General features: G+C 35.6%; 1 protein-coding gene across 1 annotated transcript in view; it reads left to right on the top strand.

The window, feature by feature from the left end:
* Window positions 1-17,857, top strand: part of KIDINS220 (kinase D interacting substrate 220) — an 83,197-nt gene extending 65,340 nt beyond the window's left edge. Inside the window, exons 25-31 of the mRNA XM_059828102.1 lie at window positions 1,733-1,843; window positions 2,717-2,773; window positions 6,200-6,232; window positions 9,143-9,289; window positions 10,513-10,611; window positions 11,771-12,019; window positions 15,454-17,857. Coding sequence (XP_059684085.1) covers window positions 1,733-1,843; window positions 2,717-2,773; window positions 6,200-6,232; window positions 9,143-9,289; window positions 10,513-10,611; window positions 11,771-12,019; window positions 15,454-16,725 — 1,968 coding nt within the window. The 3' untranslated portion in view covers window positions 16,726-17,857. The remainder of the gene's footprint in view (window positions 1-1,732; window positions 1,844-2,716; window positions 2,774-6,199; window positions 6,233-9,142; window positions 9,290-10,512; window positions 10,612-11,770; window positions 12,020-15,453) is intronic.
* The last annotated feature ends 965 nt before the right edge of the window (window positions 17,858-18,822 follow it).

The following is an 18,822-nucleotide window of genomic DNA, read 5'->3' as shown; positions in this document are numbered from 1 at the left end:
CTATTATGTCACTTCATATTTTGGAAGAGCATATGAACTTTTTGTGGTAATTGTGTGAAAGAGTGTGCAAAGGCTACCTCTGGCAGCTAAGAATATGGAACCATTTGTATTTTCCAGAAATTACTCAAAGTTGTAGCATGTGCAATCTAAGTAATTGATGTATGCAGGAATTAAACTTTAATTTCTCTGTTCATTTACAGCTGCTTCTGAATGCAGAGGTTTTTTAGTCTTTATAGACAAATCCAAAGTGGAATACTTCAACAAATTTTACTCCTCCCTCATATATTGGCCATTGAGTCATAAAATGGTTTACTGTATGCTGAATTTGGTGCAGTAGACTAGTCAGAATCTTGTCATGTGCAGAAACACAAACCAAATAGTATGTTCTGTTTTGTTAAATAGCTGGGTAATACAGTTTTTTAAATGCTATGTGTAGAAACATCAGAAATCTGTAATACAGCCATTATTTTGAGTTTTCTGTATATTTTTTTTAAGAACTGGGTAATGAATCGAAAGCAATGAGCACTGTAATTCTGCTTTCCTAAAGTCTAAAGGCTCTATTGCTTTCCATTACATTGCCTAAAAAGAGAATTGATAAGGAGATTAAACTCTATTTCAAAACCTAGCTGAAATTCACAGGTAGGTCAAAACAAAATTTGACAATACTGGAAAAGCAGTTTGTATTTCCTAGCTGCATTTCCAATTGTAAGGTTCATAGCTCTCAAATGCAAGCTCGTGCATACATACACACAGGTTTTGTTGCACGCCAGTGGGTAGCATGTGAATTTCATGGAACATGTTTATAGAGTTGATTTTAAAACTTGAAAGATTGGAGCATATGGAGTCCTCTGTTGGAAGTATATTTGTAATTCTGAGATATCTATATCTTCTAGAAATTACTTTATTAAAAGCCTGAGTTCTCATTTGGACCCTTTACACTGATGTGCTGAGAAGACTTTTTGAAACTTGGATACTGTTTATTTTCTTGAAATTTGCTAGTAAAAAGGAATAAAAGGAACCTGGTTATAAAAATCATGATTAGGGTTAACTGATATTTGTGGAGGGGGAAAAAAAAAGTATTTCTATTAAAAAAAAAACTTTTATGATATTTGTTTTTTGATAATTAACATTGTCCTTTAAAATGGTATTTGTATTGAACAACATGCATTGACGTATTTCCAACAAAACAAAGCTCAAATATTGTCTGCTATAAAAATCTATTTATAGATTTATAAAATCTAGCATTTGTGGAAGCCTTCAGATTGGTTACCACAAATATGGGAAGTTCTAGTGATGCTATTATGTATCTCACTTTTTTCTTTTGGTACAGTTGTCTTCAGTATTATGAAACACTATATGTTTTACAGAGCATCTAATTTTGAGCTTAGCAGGTCTGAGAGAGTGAAATTATCAGAATTATCCTTAAATGATCCTTTTCCCATACTCCGAACAGATGTTAGAGTCTAGCTACTAAAACTACTCTAACTCTGTTCCTCCAGAAAACCATGCCAGAGCACCCATTGGCACTGGGGGTTTTGAAGAACTTCCTCCAGAGCTTTTGACTGAATTCTGTTCAATGCAAAAAGTAAAGACAGCTATTAGTAATTGCTATTTTTCACTTTATTAAACTCAACTAGAGGATGTGTTTTGTTGAAATAAGTTTTATTTTATTATTACATTTTGATTTGTGTAATTGTTTGTCCCTTTTTTGTTACATTTTTTTTTTCCATAGCCATTCTTTGCCCCATATCTTTACATGCCAAGGTATTACCCTGGCAGTTCTCATCTCATCTCACGTCCACCACTAAAAACGAGTTTGTCCAGAGATCAGAACAATGGCCTAGTAAGTATTTTGAAGGATAATTCAAATACTAACCTAGACAATAAATATAGTGAGTAATGAAAATGAAGGTTATTAATGATGATTCACTATTAGACAAAGTACAAGCTCTATATTACAAATAGTTTATGCAAAGGTGTTATTAACATGTAATGTGAAATGTATTTTGTTTTAACTTTAGAAATTACTTAGAGAGGAAAACCAGTTCTGACATCCAGGTATAAATATTAGAGTAGCATGATCTGTAATATTGACAGGAAGATATTTTAATGAAAATGCCAGCTGTACTACAATAAAGAAATTGATACAGTGTAATATTGTACAAAAAAGAGTGGAACTTGTAAATTTATCTTCAAATTTTGTAAGATAAAATGACATCCTGTAATATTGTAGAGAATACTAGAAATTGGAAGGCCAAAGTAAAAAGTTGAAAGGAATGTTTTAAATATTTAAGTAAAACAAAATACATTTTATCTTAAGTATGCATCAGTTGTAGCTTAGTTTTGTAAGTACATATAATTCAACTTTATTTACCCATTGAAAAGGAAAAACGAGCAGACTTTTCTAGCTTCCTATAGAATAATAGAATTCCTATTTAACAGTATTTATTTTACTGACAGATGGCTGTTCAAATGGAATTAAGAACTAAGGAAAGCTAAAAAAGTAAAAGCCTCACTTGTCAATCAGTTTATTTCTAGGATACTGATACAATGAGCAAAACTGTTAAAAGGTGGTAAAATCTTTAATCACTTAAGGAAAACAAATGTGTTGCTGTTGAATTGTGTATTATTATGAGATCATTCTCATTACTGTTTGCTTCATATTTTTTGTTAAGCCCTTGATCATTTTACCCAAACCATATTTTGTTGTTGTTAGGATGTTATCAAGGAGGATGCTGATGAGGGGCTTCCTTCACCCACAGACCCCTCAATGGTAAATGAGTAGTCATGTGGTGTGGAAATTTTGGCATCTCATTGCTTTTTCAGCAGTAATGAGTCTGCATTAATCATAATGGCAGTTCACTAACACTGCATCAGTGGCTTTGGTGGGCAAATAGAGTAGTTGAAAACTAATGTAGTTCGTGAATGAATTTAAGGCTAATATTTCACTTATAAGATGTATTATTTTTTCCCCTGTAGTTGTCCCCCTGCCTTTCTTAGTAGCTATGGTGAGCTTCCAGTAAAAAGAGTGTTGTGGTAGCTAAACAGAGTGAAGGACAGCTGGTCATTCAGCGCTTAGATTTTAGAATTAAGTAACTGTGTTTTTTCTGCTTTAGTCAGCTCTCTCACCTGATCCCTACTTCTTTAGTTGGTGGCATAAAGCTATTGCAGCTAACACAGCATAAAGCAACTTTCAATAGAAATTAAAAAAAAAAAAAAAATCGTGGGTCATAAGCTTATTTTTGAGTCAGAATGCTAACATCTACCTTTTCCATGACTTGTTTTGTTTTATCCTAAGTATCCACACAAAGATGTTGTCTTTATGGGTATCTGTTTTAACTCTTAATTGTGGGAATCGATGGAAAATCGTGATTTATTACCAAAGCAAAGAGGTTAATATGATTGTCATCATTCTCTTAATACTTGCTGCTGATAGTTGTTGCCAACAGTTACAGTTTGATCTCGGTTATTTTTTCTTCTAGTAAATCATTGCAAAAATGTCTTTCCATTGTTGTGCAATGAAAAAAAAACCCACACAAATTCCAGAACTGTGTTTAACTGCAATTAACCTTCACTGAGCACCCATGTATGGGTGGCGCAATGGCAAATGTACCCTAAAGTTCTCTCTCCCAGGTCATTAGCTACCTTGTGTGAAGGATGACTTTGGGGTAAGTTTTTCTTGTAGTATATTTTTGGAGATACCGATGCCTTCTCTGTGTTTGATTCCTTATGTCAGTATCCTGTTCTCTTCCCAGTCCTTTGCAGCTTGTCAGTGCAAGAAGAAAAACTAAGGACTTTTGAGGAAGTAATAGAGTGATGGCTGAAGTATTTGTGTATCCATGACTGTGAGAAGGGACACAGGCCTGGAAAAGTGGCATATAGTCTCAGGGCAAAGTAGTGAATGAGCTCCAGCAGCAAACCAGCAAACCTTGGTTGCTCTTCTGCTTGCTGCTCTGAGTGTGTATCTTAAGCACACATAGGCTGCAGTTTCAAACAGCAATTTAAAAGGCTCGTGTAAGTTATGTTGTCTATTGGCTGTAGGTAAGAAAATACAGGAGTTAGAATATTGAAAAGAAACTTTGTTTGAAATAACAATAATGGAGGAGTTTATTAGATCTATTTCTGAGTTTAATTTATACTACTGTGAATCTGTGTAGTACAGCGCATCAGATCATACACTTTTTAAGACTTAGCAATATCTAACCTACAGTGTAAATCTAAAATTTTCAATTTTTGACAATCTCTTGGGTAGTTTACGAGACTGTTTTTAGTCAGGGTATGGTATTCTGTGTGCCTGACAGGATGCCTCATCAGGGTTTCATCTATTCTAAAAACACGTCTTTGGTAGACTATTGAAATTTCTTTGAAGGGAAACAGTATTATACTTGGTTTAGGTACTGCAATTACCCAGAGGTGATGGGTGCAATAATTTCATCCATTTATTTAGGTAGCTCTTAATTGATTGCCACTATATAAATGATACAGCTTTTACTTATTAAATGGAATGGTGCATGCAAAGTAATGAAATAAACTAAAAAACTGTACAAAGTAGTTAATGGACACCAAGGTGTGTAACTGGTTTGATGACTGAAAACAAGAGGAGCGTGTAGAATAAAAATTGTCTTTCATGCAAACCTGGCAAGGAGCCAGAAATGTTGCAATTTTACTTCTGTGTAAAATAGAGAATAATCATGATTTTGAATGTTTTAAGTCTTACAGGGTAAAAACCAGTTTCTTTGGCAGTATCAATTTTTTTTACACAGATCATCATTGCTACTCACTGCCTGAGTTGGCAGAGCTCCTCGTGTTAAGGATGTTACGTGATCTAGTTAATGTCCTGCCATTGTTGTCAGTCTGACACTGGAGTTGACAGAGTTCTGAAATTTCAGATCCTAATCATTAGTCTTGTAAAATCAGTGTAAGTCTAGGTTAGCTGAGCTTAGCGGAAATCAGAAATATTTTGACAGCAGTCATCCTGTATAAATAGTTCGACTTCTGCCACCTTCTATGTTCGGATTCTGTTGCTGATGATAAAACTTGTCTAAAAACTTGTTTATCTCGGACTGTAGTTTACTATTCTTTACTGAGTGGACCAAACATAGATGTCAAAACGGTAAGTTTACCATTACCATCTATGTAGTTGTATCAACATGAAGGTGCTTTGCAAATTTTAGTGTGTCATCTTAAATCGCTAATGAAAATAGGCTTGACTTAAGATGTCAGCCTTCGCACATCGATGATGGCAGGCAAACATGCATTTCTGCTGACTTTACTATACAAATGGTTATTTGTGACAGGAACTGCAAAAACTTCTAGAGTGCTCTTCTGAAGAGTTCATCGTTGGATTGTAGTGTTACCAATATCTGTTCGTAGTATCCCCTGTTATGTTAGAAATCAAACTAGCATTAGCAGTGGTTATATGTCATAAACTTAATTGTGTGCTTTAATTTGCATTGTGAATTGTAATTAGGATGCAGCTTGTTGCAATATAATTACTTTATTTAAATACATTTTTTTATACTGCATTGACTATATAATACCTTAAGAAGTAGTATGTGTGCTTTGAATGAGAACTAACATGGCCCGGAGCATGTAGTGTAGATAAACATACAATATTCTTTAAGAAACTGGAAGTACTTTTCAAAAGTTTGAGCATGAATGAAAATGTGTGGCATGGGAGTTTTCTTATATGGATTTTCCAGGTGCTTTTATATGGCATTTTTGCACTTTGAATATTTGTTCTTAAAAGAAGTACCTTTTCAGTTCTGTGGGTGGTGGTTTGGGTTTTTTGGGGGGTGTGGGGTGTGTGTGTGCTTAGATACAAGTTTTCAAAGTTATTTGATATGCATTGGTGGTATAATGTGATCTTGAAATGGCAGGAGAATGGTTAAAAGCAGGATTCTCCATCAGAAACATAATGTAAAACTTCTATGCAAACAAAATACAGCAAGTGTCACTTTTTTACAAGTGCAAAATGGAGTAGTCTGCTCATAGGAAAAGAGTATTTGTATAGCATATACTAAATGTATATTCTGAAGGTGTATCTTAGAAGTTTCATCACACTATGAAAATAATCCCGTTTCTGTCCTAACACTGATTTCCTGTTTACTTCAAAGCATGTCATCTGTATGTTCAACCTTTCTGATGTCGCTTTAAGCTGTTGTTTGTTTTCATTCTGTTTTTTGTCCTTTTCTCGAAGCCATGTAAGTCTGGGTTAAACAAAAACAGACAGGTACAGCCACCTTCTGTGAATTATTGTTCACTTATTTCAGAGTCATTTCAGAAGCTATCATACTGGCACTTCATGCTGGGCTGTCTGTAAACTAATGCTCATTACTAGCCTTGAGGTTTGTTTTGACAAGCTGCTTTTAGCTTTTGCATGGCAAATACTTTTCAGACTAATGTTCTTTAAGCATCTCTAACAAAACCACTAAGGCTGAAAAATGTGTCAGTTTAAGTACAGTTTTAATTCACTTACATGATGACAGTATCCCTAAAGCTATTACATTACTTACTCTTTGGAGAGTGCTTTTTATAAAGAGTGATTTGGATTAATGTGCATCTATTTCAAACAGTTCACACTTGAACAAAAATAATATAAATGTTTTGGCGCTTTTCCATATTTTTTTTATACACAGAAAAAAGAGTTTCTAAACTAACTCTTAATGCATGCAGAAAGAATGACTTGTTCTTGATTGTTAAAAAAAATATTTTGATCTGAAGGAGAACTGTTAAATTAGAAGTGTTTAAAAGTTCATTTATTTGTAGATATATGATAGACAATGTATTTAATAGATTCAGAGAACAAAGGCAATTGCTTACACACATTGCTAAGGGATCATTTATTTTAGTAGTGCCACAATGTAATTTTGGCTATAACAGTTTCTTTTATTTTAATTGATAAGCTTTCTTTCAAAAAAAATTTTAAGATTTGAATTAACTTAATACCTTTTCTTTACTGATGTATTATCTAACTCATACCAATAGTAAATAGTATGTTTATGGGGAAATAATAGACAAAACTGGTATTCTGAAGAAAAACTCAAAGTGATTTTTTTAAAGAGGAAAAATAGAGGTGTACATAAAAGAAGTATATGATAAACAGTTTATGGATGAAGCTTCTTCCTGTCATCTTCATCAGTTTAATGGTTGGCTTATATCCTTAATGTGATAAAGCTCTTAGCTGTTCTAAAAATCAGACTAGATTAAGACCTGAGTTTCCTCCTCTAGATGCCTAATATGATAACTAATTAGGTATTGTAGGCACCTGATTAAGGAGACATTGCAGAATCTGAAAATTGTCTTGTCCTCAGAAGAAATACCAAGTCCCTAAATTAGGTGTCTAGACTGTAGTGGAATTACAATGTTTAATTGTTATGCAATAATTTAGGTAGACTACCTATCCAGAAATTGGTGTATATCTTTTGTTTGTTTAGTGTCCACTTGACATCACAAAAAAAAATTATAAATGGTCAAAGGAACAAAGATTAGTGCCCCAGCTCTTTTTTCAGGCAAGTGTGTGAACTGCTGGGCTTAGATTCCCTGTAACCTCCTGTAGTGTTCTTGAGTGAAGTTGATAGTTCGCCAATTTTAAGTCCATTTCAAGCACATCTGGCAGAGAACTTTGGGGGAATTACATGTAATAGCATCTAAACTTTGAAACTCAGAGTAGTTTAGGTGGGGAGCGTGCCTACCTCCCCAGATCAGGGTATCTTTGATAACAGTAAGTTAGAAATAACTCTGAGGTTAAATGGTAGTAGATAATGGGGTTTTGGATTGCTGCCTTGGAATTAATAGTTGAATAAATTCTTCTTAAATATCTTGGTTTAGATAATTCAGATGTGGTTAATGCCATTCTGTGTGATAATCCTTGGTTTTCATAACCAATATATTTGGATCTATTAATTTATATTAATTCTGAAAGATTAAATAACTTTGATGTAATTAAATAAAAATGGGGAAAAAAAGTATTGTGACGATAAAAACAGCCTTCATTGGTAATTTGAGGAATATAGTCAAACTTGATTAACTGAACTCTGGATAGTCAAAATGCACTTTTACATGCCAGGGTTTATGCATGTGATGATGAGTTCTGAAACTTTGGAAGCTCTTTTACATCCTCCCAAAATGAGCTTCATTTGGTGCATGATCTACAGTGCTGAAACCAAAACTTTGCATTCATAAAAATGGGGAGGGTGCAGCCTCCCTCCCAGAAGGAGGGCATACAGGTATTTCATAGCTGATAGAACTGCTTCTGATTTTGCTTTTAGGAATTTGGAATCACTAGCCTAACTGTTTAGAGCTTTCCACTTTGCTCCTACTTAATGCATAGGTCCCCATCCAGGGAGAACGTGGGTTTTTTTGAGAACATACTGTGTCTTAGTATACTGACTACTTGCAGATGCACTTGTTTTGGTTTTCCACTCTTTCTTTGAAATTCCCAGAAGCTGGCAACGTTAACAGTATGTTACAGATCTGAGTTGTGAGTAATTTCTACCTAAGTCTTGCCAAAGTTGGAGATACATGAAGCAGATTCATAGTATCTTGGAGGGCAGTGACATACTGTGGTATGCAGCCCCTTGGCTGATCTTGCATACGTGGAGCTGAAGGAACCTCTGGAAAATGGACAGATGTTGCTAAAATTGCCCAATGAATCCAAGTAATTGAGGAGTTATATTTTAGGTCATCTTTGATACTAAATCAGGAGCTTTTAAGACAGGAGAATCTAAGTTGTGTCTCTGTTATTTAAAACAAAACAACAAACCAACCCTAAAACCAAGCTGACTGCTAGAATCAGGGGGAAACTCTGAGTAAAAGTGCATTTGAAATTGATTAACCCTTACTTAATACTTCTGATTTTTATGTTGCTTTTCTTAAATAACAACATTTAAGAGAGTTATTTTCTCACATAGGCAGGACTCAAGATGCTGTGCTTTTTCTCATATAAATACCTGTAATAAATGTTTCCCAATATATAGATATTCTGACAGTAATTAAAAATGCCCGTGCATTCTTATTCTCATCTGTTAATTTTAAAATGTAGTTGAACACAGCTTGATTTGTGTTAATGTATATTGTGGAATTCTGGGTGTACTTGAGTGTTTGAACAAATCTGATGTGCACATTTTCTCACTTCTTACAGGGAGCAGGAGCAGGCTCAGGATCGACCACAGGAGTATCACATGTGTCTCTGAGCACAATGAGTGTGGAAGCTGTATGTGAGAAGCTAAAGCAGATAGATGGTCTGGACCAGAGCATGCTATCTCAGTACTCTGCAACTATAAGAAAGGTATCAGCTGAATTTCATTAATGTATTTAGTATCTAAACATGGAGATACACAAGGAAAGGGAAATACTTAGTTGCTTCTTTTCTTGAAAATGTTTATTGAAACACATCAAATGTCAAAACAACATCCTAACTTCTATGTGTGCCAAGTTTGGAGGACATTTTAATACAAACATATATTTTTCAGAGAAAATGCTCTCTCTCAAAAAGGAAAAACAGACTGAGAAATATAAATGCTGATGAGACTGGTTATTTTGAGAAAAGAAGCAAGAAAAACGTTTTCAAAATTGCCATGTGTAGATATATAGGTTTGCAAATGTGTTCTATATCCAGGTGGCAACATCCTTTTTACCCCCCACCCCGAGAATCACAGAATCACTAAGGTTGGAAAAGACCTTAAGATCATCAAGTCCAACCATCAACCAACAAACACCACGATGCCCACTAAACCATGTTCCGCAATGCCACGTCCACATGTTCCTTGAACAATTCAATTGGCACATCTCTTCTGTTGTGAGTGGTGAAGATGGTTCCATTTCTTGAATTTGGTGCTGTTGGAAGATAAGCACAGTATAAACATGCCTAACGTAAGGAATCACCTTCTTGGAATATAGATGGTGTTTATGCACTTTTGTGTTGATCTCTGAATGATGATGAAAATTAGAAAGAAGTCTAGTCTTCTATCCCTGGATATTTCTGATGATGGGAGGAATATAAGCCTATATTTATGCAGGGAGGCAACTTGATGGACATAGTGCTTGATCTTAGATGCCTCAAGCCAAGGGTCAGATGATGCCTGGGACTTAATTGTCTGATTATCTTCAGATACTCGGGTGTCTGCAGTCTGTTTGTGTTCTGAGTCTGAGAAATCTAGGCAGATAAATGTGGTTTATTGTCTGTGAAATTTTCTACCACTGATGTGTTGTTTCCTTATGTCTGTTTATAGAACACAATCATATTGCCTTTCATATGCGCATTTTTGATAGGTTTAATATTTTCATTTTTTTCATGGCTCATAGGTGGTTCTTGTTCATCAGCAATCATCAATAAATATTCTTTTATTAAAACATGTGTTTATTATATAGGATTGGACTTAAGAGTGATGTTGGGGAATTTCACCAGTAGTCCCCATCAATATATCAAATTTTAATTACCTTTTTAGTCTGTTACTGCCATGCTGTAAATCTTGTATTGGTAATTTACATTATTTAGTTTTATTGTTTTAGGCAAATATAAATGGCCGTGTCTTGGCTCAGTGCAACATTGATGAACTGAAAAAAGAAATGAATATGAATTTTGGTGACTGGCACCTGTTCAGGAGCATGGTAGGACTTTCTCTTCAGTATTCAGGTCATCATAAATTAGTCTTTTTCATTGTGAACCTTATCTTTTTTTCTTTCCTGTTGCTTTCTTGTTAGCATCATCTTTAGGATGATCAGTATCATCTTAAAACATGCATGCATTTACTATTTTGTTACTTTGTCTTTTTGTCTTGAGCACTTTAATGAAGAACTGGTTGCCTATGGATTTGCATCTTAATTGATTGTGAACTCTGAAGCTTTGCCTCCTCTTTTTGTAAGATCTGTTTTTCCTGTATGGGTTCCCTTTTCCCGTTTTAAATTTGCCTAGTTTAATGAACTTGTCAGAACTTAATTCTCTTTGAAGCCTCTGTCCTTCCGTTAAAAGTTAATCAGGGAGTTCAAAGTATACTAATGCGAGGAATTGGACAGCCAGGCTGTTAGAGATGCATGGCACACAATTCTGTAAGCATAATTTTTAAAGAAACTTAAGCTAAAAATCAAGCCAATGAGATAAATGTACAATATTCAATTGACATATACTTGTATAACGCGAGAATGCTGTATTGCGTACTATTATTGAAGCATATATATAGATATCTAATTTCTCCCATTTCCCTCCTCCCGGTCTGAGAGTAAATGACAGTTTTACAGTGAGGGTTATGCATCAGAGAGAACTGTGTTTTCTCTTAAGTATTTTTAGTATATTGCCAGTTTTCTTTCTGAAAATAACAAACAGTATGTCTCTCAACTGCTAAATCAGTCTTGAAAACACTGAGAATTACAAGAGGAGATTTATTGTTAGATTCAGGTTGATTAAGCTATAAAATGGAAGTGTTTGGTTTTGCTTTAAATCTGTAATTTATCACTTACATAGTTTTACAAGAACTTTAGTGTTTTGGAGCATATGAGTTCTTTTAAGGGTCTGAGCAGTAATAAGAATAATTTGTGAATACAAAAAAATTCTTAAATATTAAAATGTGATTTGCAGTAAAGACAACAAATGCACTAGATCTGTGAACAGATTTTTCTTCATACTTTTCCCTGATCACAACCACATACGCAAGTACAGTTTTACAGTTGTGAATTCCTTGTTCCTATTTTTAATAGAATACTTCTTTAACAATTTTGAGAACAACTTCTAATTATATAATTACATTTATATTGTCTCTTTTTGTGTGTTAAGATACTTGAAATGAGAAATTCAGAAAATCAGGCTGTTCAGGAAGATCCTCGTGGAACAACTGAGCATGTTACCACTGCAATTCCTCACAGTGAACTTACTCGTCGTCCTGGGCATAACACTGAGTTGCCTCACACTGAGCTTACAGGTCTTTCTGGTCAAGCTCCCTACACACTTAACTTCAGCTTTGAAGAACTCAACACAATTGGTCTTGATGAAGCTCCTCCACGCCATAGTAACTTAAGTTGGCAGGTATTTAATAGAGGAATGTATTCTCCTTGCTTACCTGTATGGTAAAGGGTTTTTTCCATTCTTGGATATAGACAGGTCAAGAAATAAGTCTACTGTGACAGTTCAGGTACTTTCAGTTCTCCGTCTTGGCAAAGACCAGTTTTGCAGAGATGTAAACTCTAACCACACTCTCTGCGTCAAAGTCTTTACTCTTTGCCATCTGAAAACTATTCAACTGTTCCAGTAATCACTCTTCAAGAAAAAAAAATCAAAGCTATCGTGCTTTTCTCATCTAGCTTAGGGCAGCATCCTGCACAATTTCTGTTTATCGTAGTATTCAGGCTTTGTGTATGAAATATTTTAGCTATGTCCTAGCCAGATGTTACGCAACTCAAAGGATTACAGATACATTTGTTAGGTTTTTTTTAAACAGACAACTACAGTGCTCCGTGACATCAGAGCCTTGTCCTGACAATGCATAATCTATTCATAGACTCCAGAGCTGACAACCTTCTCTAGCTACAGTTTCTGCCATAGGTTATGGTCAATTTTCTTCTGTATCTTATAAAATCACCCAAAGTGTGTGATTTTCCTCTGTCCTTTTTAAGAAATAAGACAAATGAGTTGGTATCTAAATAGTGATTAGAATTAAAAAACAAAAGAAAAACAAACCCTAAACCAAAACATTTAGCAGCCTTTTCATCTCTGGAAGTCTAAATTATAAAATCTTGAAGGTGCATCAAATAGGATGACACCCCAAATTACTAGCTATAGGTGATATTTTTAATATTCAGAATTGTCATTGAAAAGAGGTTTGGGATATATATCCCAGAGATAGATTTCTATGCCAGATACCTCTCTGTGTGTGTGTGTGCGCGTATGCGCTTGTGTGTGTTTGTAGGATCCTGATTACCCTTACTGCCTGTTTCCGGCAAGGGAGTATCAATGTATGTTTTTTCCAAACCAAAGTGTCATGACTTACATTTGTTATGTTGTTTTTGTGTCAGAAGCACAGAAAGAAGTACAAGGAAATCTTTTTTAAAACACTCTTTAAAATTCGAGTTTAAATAAATAGTGCTTCTGATGCCCATATAATTACCTGAAGTTGAATCAAAAGAATGAGAAAGGTATTAGAATTCACCTGTTGGAATTTTTAAAGTTGATACTGATTAAAAATATTGCTGCTTCTCTGTAAAAGAAAGAGTACTGCTGGAAATGCACAACAAAATACAATATTTCTCTTTTTGGTGAGAAACCGTAGCTGCTGTGAGTATGGATGAATAGTAGTGAATATGCATAAAAAAATCAAGAATTAACATTTCTGAGATTCTTGCATTCTGCTTTGGGCATTGAATTGCTTAGGAGTCATGGCAGATAGAAGTCATTTAAACACCATTTTCCTTTAGTAAATCATGTTTAGCTATTCCCCAGTATTCTGGTGTATATACAACATTATTGATCTTATGAAAAGCTGTCAGTAATACTTGTTTAGTAATGTAGAGGAGAATAATGGAATGGTAACCTTCAGGTATTGTGTATGTTGCTTGCTGGGGGGATTATGAGCATCTTTTGAGAAGGAAAGAAACATGTTGGTTTGCATTGCATTCCAGTGCAGAACAAGAAAAAGGAAAAGATGATGAACAGAAACAAGAAAGATAAGAAGGATGCATTTAAGAGCAGGAAGAAGGTGGGGGGAAGGAGAAAAGAAAAACAGAGGGTGAGAAAGAGAAGGATGGACCAAGAGGGTGTATCTACATGATTAAGCAATTCTGTTCTAAATCTTAAATTCATTCATGTGTTTGAATCCACACATTAGTTTTCCTGTTTATATTTAGCTTGTTAAAATTACCCAAGCCCTTTTAGGGTTTTTTTTGATAGTGTTTTCTGGTAAAAGGTAGGTTTTTGAAATGTGGTTAATTTTCAGTGTTGCCCCAAATAAGACATAATACCTCAACAGTCTTTCAAAATCTCACCTCTTTGCACTGCAAAGTTGAGTAGGTTTCCTAAAGTACTTACGGCTTAAGCCAGTGCCTCAGCTCCAGTGCACTGGGCACCATACATAGAATCACAGAATCACAGAATCAGTACGGTTGGAAAAGACCTGTAAGATCATCGAGTCCAACCTGGGGAAAAAAAAAAAAAAAAAAAAAAAAGAAAAAAAACACACACAACATCAAAAAACCCACAAAAAAAAAAAAAAAAAAACAACCACAAAACCCACGCCACACAACAACAATAACAAGCCACAACCCACCCAACACCACACAGCACCATGTCCATCAAGCTACATCCCACAATGCCACATCCACACGCTCCTTGAATACCTCCAGGGAGGGTGACTCTACCACCTCCCTGGGCAGCCTATTCCAGTGTTTCACCACTCTCTCAGTGAAGAACTTTTTCCTAATGTCTAGCCTGAACCTCCCCTGTCGCAACTTGAGGCCATTTCCTCTAGTCCTGTCACTAGTCACTTGGGAGAAGAGACCAACACCCACCTCTCTGCAACCCCCTTTCAGGTAGTTGTAGAGAGCGATAAGGTCTCCCCTCAGCCTCCTCTTCTCCAGGCTAAACAACCCCAGCTCCCTCAGCCGCTCCTCATAAGACTTGTGTTCCAGACCCCTCACCAGCTTCGTAGCCCTTCTCTGGACACGCTCCAGCACCTCAATGTCCTTCTTGTAGTGAGGGGCCCAAAACTGAACACAGTATTCGAGGTGCGGCCTCTTGGTGGTAGTAAGCAGCCCGTTATATGCACGACACAAAGCCGTATGTTCAGCCACAATCCACTCCTTTGCTTTGTTCAGCTCTATGCTAGATCTTGGTTCTAGCATTTAATAGATGGCCTGGTATCCTATGCCTATGGAGTGCTCTGTCTGCACACTAGAAGAGAGCAGAGGTAGGGGCAAAGAGGAATATGTTTGTCCAAGAACTGATTTTTCTGAAATCAGCTATATGCAATGGAATTTTGCCAGGATATATTGAAGTACACAGGATGGGGGTCTTTTAAAAATGTTTTTAAGAGATGTTCAGCATTTAGATGAACTCTTGCTGTCTTTCTAATACAAAATGCTAATTTTGTAGATGTACAAAAATGTATTAGAAAAGCCCATCTTTACATACAAATTCAATTGTTATATACTCAAAAGAGTTAGCCTCAAATGCACTGGATAAAATGCTTGTTTTGTCGAAATATTCTATTATGGGGACCAACAATAAGAACACTTGTAAGTTTAGTGAACATGTGTGTGATTGCATATATATGATTACAATAAGCATATTTTAATTATAGCGTTGACAATTCCACTTGCATAATCTATTCATAGCAACAACAACAACAAAAAACCCATTTAAGCACATACTTGATGCTATGAGTGATTTAATTTAAAAAGATCAGTAAAAGTAAAAATAAATAGTTCATTTAACTGTTATCTCTCTCTCTTTCTGTTTTTTTTCCCCAGTCACAAACTCGTAGAACTCCAAGTCTTTCAAGTCTTAACTCTCAAGATTCTAGTATTGAAATATCAAAGCTTACTGACAAGGTACAGGCAGAATACAGAGATGCATATAGAGAGTATATTGCTCAAATGTCACAGTTAGAAGGAGGTGCCAATTCTACCACAGTAAGTGGTAGGTCCTCCCCTCACAGCTCAAGTGCTTTCTATATGGGGCAGAGTACATCAGGGGGTTCCTTGCATTCCAGTGCAGAACAGGAAAAAGGAAAAGATGGTGAACAGAAACAAGATGATGGAAGAAAGTCCTTCTTGCTGAAGAGGAATGATGTTGCTGATTACAGTACTTCAGGCGTTTCTACTAATGATGCATCTCCTTTGGATCCTATTACTGAAGAAGATGAAAAATCTGATCAGTCTGGTTCCAAGCTTCTCCCAGGAAAGAAGTCTTTGGAAAGAACAAGTATTTTCCAGGCTGCAGATTTAAAACTTAAGGGAGTTACTCTCCGGTATCAGAAACTTCCAAGTGATGAAGATGAGTCAGGAACTGAGGAATCAGATAATACTCCACTTCTTAAGGAAGGTAAAGATAAGAAAACAGATGGCAAAATAGAGAAGCAGCCCAAATCTCCAGAACATGGATCTGAACCTATTAGAACCTTCATCAAAGCAAAGGAGTATTTGACAGATGCCCTTTTGGATAAAAAAGATTCGTCTGACTCCGGCGTAAGATCCAACGAAAGTTCTCCAAATCATTCCCTCCATAATGAAGGAGCAGATGATTCACAGCTTGAAAAGGCAAATCTCATCGAGCTTGAAGATGACAGTCACAGTGGAAAGAGAGGAATTCCACACAGCCTTAGTGGCCTTCAAGATCCAGCTGTGGTTCGCATGTCGATTTGCTCAGAAGATAAGAAAAGCCCTTCTGAAAGCAGCTTGATAGCAAGTAGCCCAGAAGAGAACTGGCCAGCTTGCCAGAAGGTCTATAATTTAAATAGAACCCCTAGTACAGTAACCTTAAATAACAACAGTGCTCCAAATAATCGAGCTAATCAAAATTTTGAAGAAATACAAGGTATCAGAGATTCACCTCCAATTATCCTGCACCCTGGCTCAGGATCCAATTCAACTGCAGTTCAGAATGAGAACCTGAAGAGTGTTGCTCACAAGCGGAGCCAGCGTTCAAGTTATACCAGGCTTTCAAAAGATTCATCAGAGCTCCACACTGTTACAGCCTCAGAAGGGGCTGGTTTTGGAGAAGAAAGAGAGAGTATCCTGTAAAAAGCAGCCAGGTTAAAACAGAGTATGCCCATGAATTGTAGCTTGCTTGGAATTCTTTGTCAGTGTGTGGTTACATTAAGCTCTGTAGTTTAAGCTTTCAATATTGTAATAGAAGGTCTAGAGTATTTTCAGTCATTTTCTTGGAGAGAAGAAGTAATTTTTGCAAGAAGCAAATTACTTCAGACCTTCCTCACATATAAAAGCAGTACTTGTCAGCATGGAAAACCCGTTATTTCTTAAGACACTGTGCAAAGGTTTGGTCAGGGCAGATATTACAGAAGTAAATACGGTTTAATTATTAAAATTATGATGTGATTTTACTTTTCTGTTGGGATATGTATTGCTTATCCCTTCTAAACATTCCAGTTAAGTCTGCATACTTGCAAGTAAAGTTAAGACTGTGCATCTTCGCCATTTGATTTAAGAGATGCCAGAAGATTAAATATCACAACCTGTGACACCCTTATCAAACTTTGCGTTAATTAGTGGATTAATGTGTGCGACATATATTACATATGTTGAAATTTGAGTGTTAAGATACCTGTTTGACTGTATGTACACTTTTACTCTCTGTATGTTCAGTAATTGCTGTTGACTTTGTGAACTTTGGGTAGAGTGGTGGTAAGGTTTGTAAGGAACATTGTCTTGATGTGTCATTGGAATTGGCAGTTATTTATAAGGTAATACCTTATCATTGATTTAGTGGATCCATTATTTATTATAGGTACAGGATATTACAAGTCACTGGTCTAAATAGATGCAACCTCCTGAACTACGTTAAAATATTGTAAGGATGAAGTATGAATGTGATGTCTGAACTTACAGAGTATCTCTTGCTGTGCGTGATCTTTCCTTGGTACAGTGTTTATCATTTGGTTATGGAAAGAAAAATAAGCAGTGTTTGCCATTTTAAAAATAATGCATAATTTTGCAATCTCATCAAAGCTGTATGTCAGTTTCTTTATTTCTGAAGTACAGTGTTTGAAGATTTTTATGTCATCTAAGTAATGTACCTGAATGTTATTGTAGCAAATACTTGTACTGTCCAGTGAAATCTGCATGTTTTTGAGGAAGAATTGTTCAGAATAGGCTCTGGTAGTACAAAGAGAATAAAAAATAAATTGGCATGTTAGGTTTGTGTCCAAATTTCTATTTATTGTGGTATTTTGTTCCTTCACTTGATAAAAATGTTACGTCCATGTTGTTTTGGTTAAAGTACTTCACGGATTTAATGAAAAAGAATGCATTAAAACAATATTGTTATTAATACAATACTAAATAAACATCAAGTACAAAAATAGATTTGATAAATGGAGTTGCCAAAGCAGACGTTTCTAAAGGAAGTGCTGTGAGTTGTGGAGATGCGGCCACCTCCCGCTAGTCCAAAACAGTAATCCTGCTGTTTGTGGCAGTTAGCATGTGCTGGAAGTTCTGCGCAGCTTTGTTTCTGTCCTCGTGCATCTCCAACCAGATGCCTCCAGCAGGACCATGTGGTCCTGGCCTTTGTTATCCAAATCACAGAGTCAACAGAGGAAAAACTGGCTTTATCTAGGCTCTTTATTTTTTCATTCCATGGATGTCTCATGCTTACAGAACTGGAGGCGTGATCTGTATGTTTTTGGATTCTGTTAAATTGGTGTGTTATTTTAGTAAATTAAAATTTACTTACCAGAGTGTTACTGAAGTACTGGAAACTTGTGTGCACACATCTTTATTAGAAAGATTATTAGTTTAACCAAAAAGCCTCCTAAAACAGAATAAGAAGCCCCCAAAACCTGTGTAGCTTCCTGATATTTTGCCGAATCTTTGGGAACAGTTTTTTGGTTTAGGTTCTTCCTATTAAAAAAAAAAAAAAGTGCATCACTCTGCTTTCTGAAATTTTGGGGATGTAAAAGCTTTTTACAGGCAGATACTTATAAGCATTGTTTTGTAAGAGAGGACAAGAAGTTTAGTCTTCTTCATTTAGACATATTCTAAGTATTGATGAAAGATATCAGTTAGTTCAAATCATTTTGTCTGTTAAAGTCCTCAAATAATCCAAACGGAAGAATTTTAAATTTTCATGAATTTTTTTCATGAATTTTTTGAGATCTTTTT

The sequence above is a fragment of the Gavia stellata genome, chromosome 2 (genome assembly GCF_030936135.1).
Source record: "Gavia stellata isolate bGavSte3 chromosome 2, bGavSte3.hap2, whole genome shotgun sequence".
NCBI lineage: Eukaryota > Metazoa > Chordata > Aves > Gaviiformes > Gaviidae > Gavia > Gavia stellata.
This window is presented reverse-complemented; position numbering and strand designations above follow the sequence as displayed.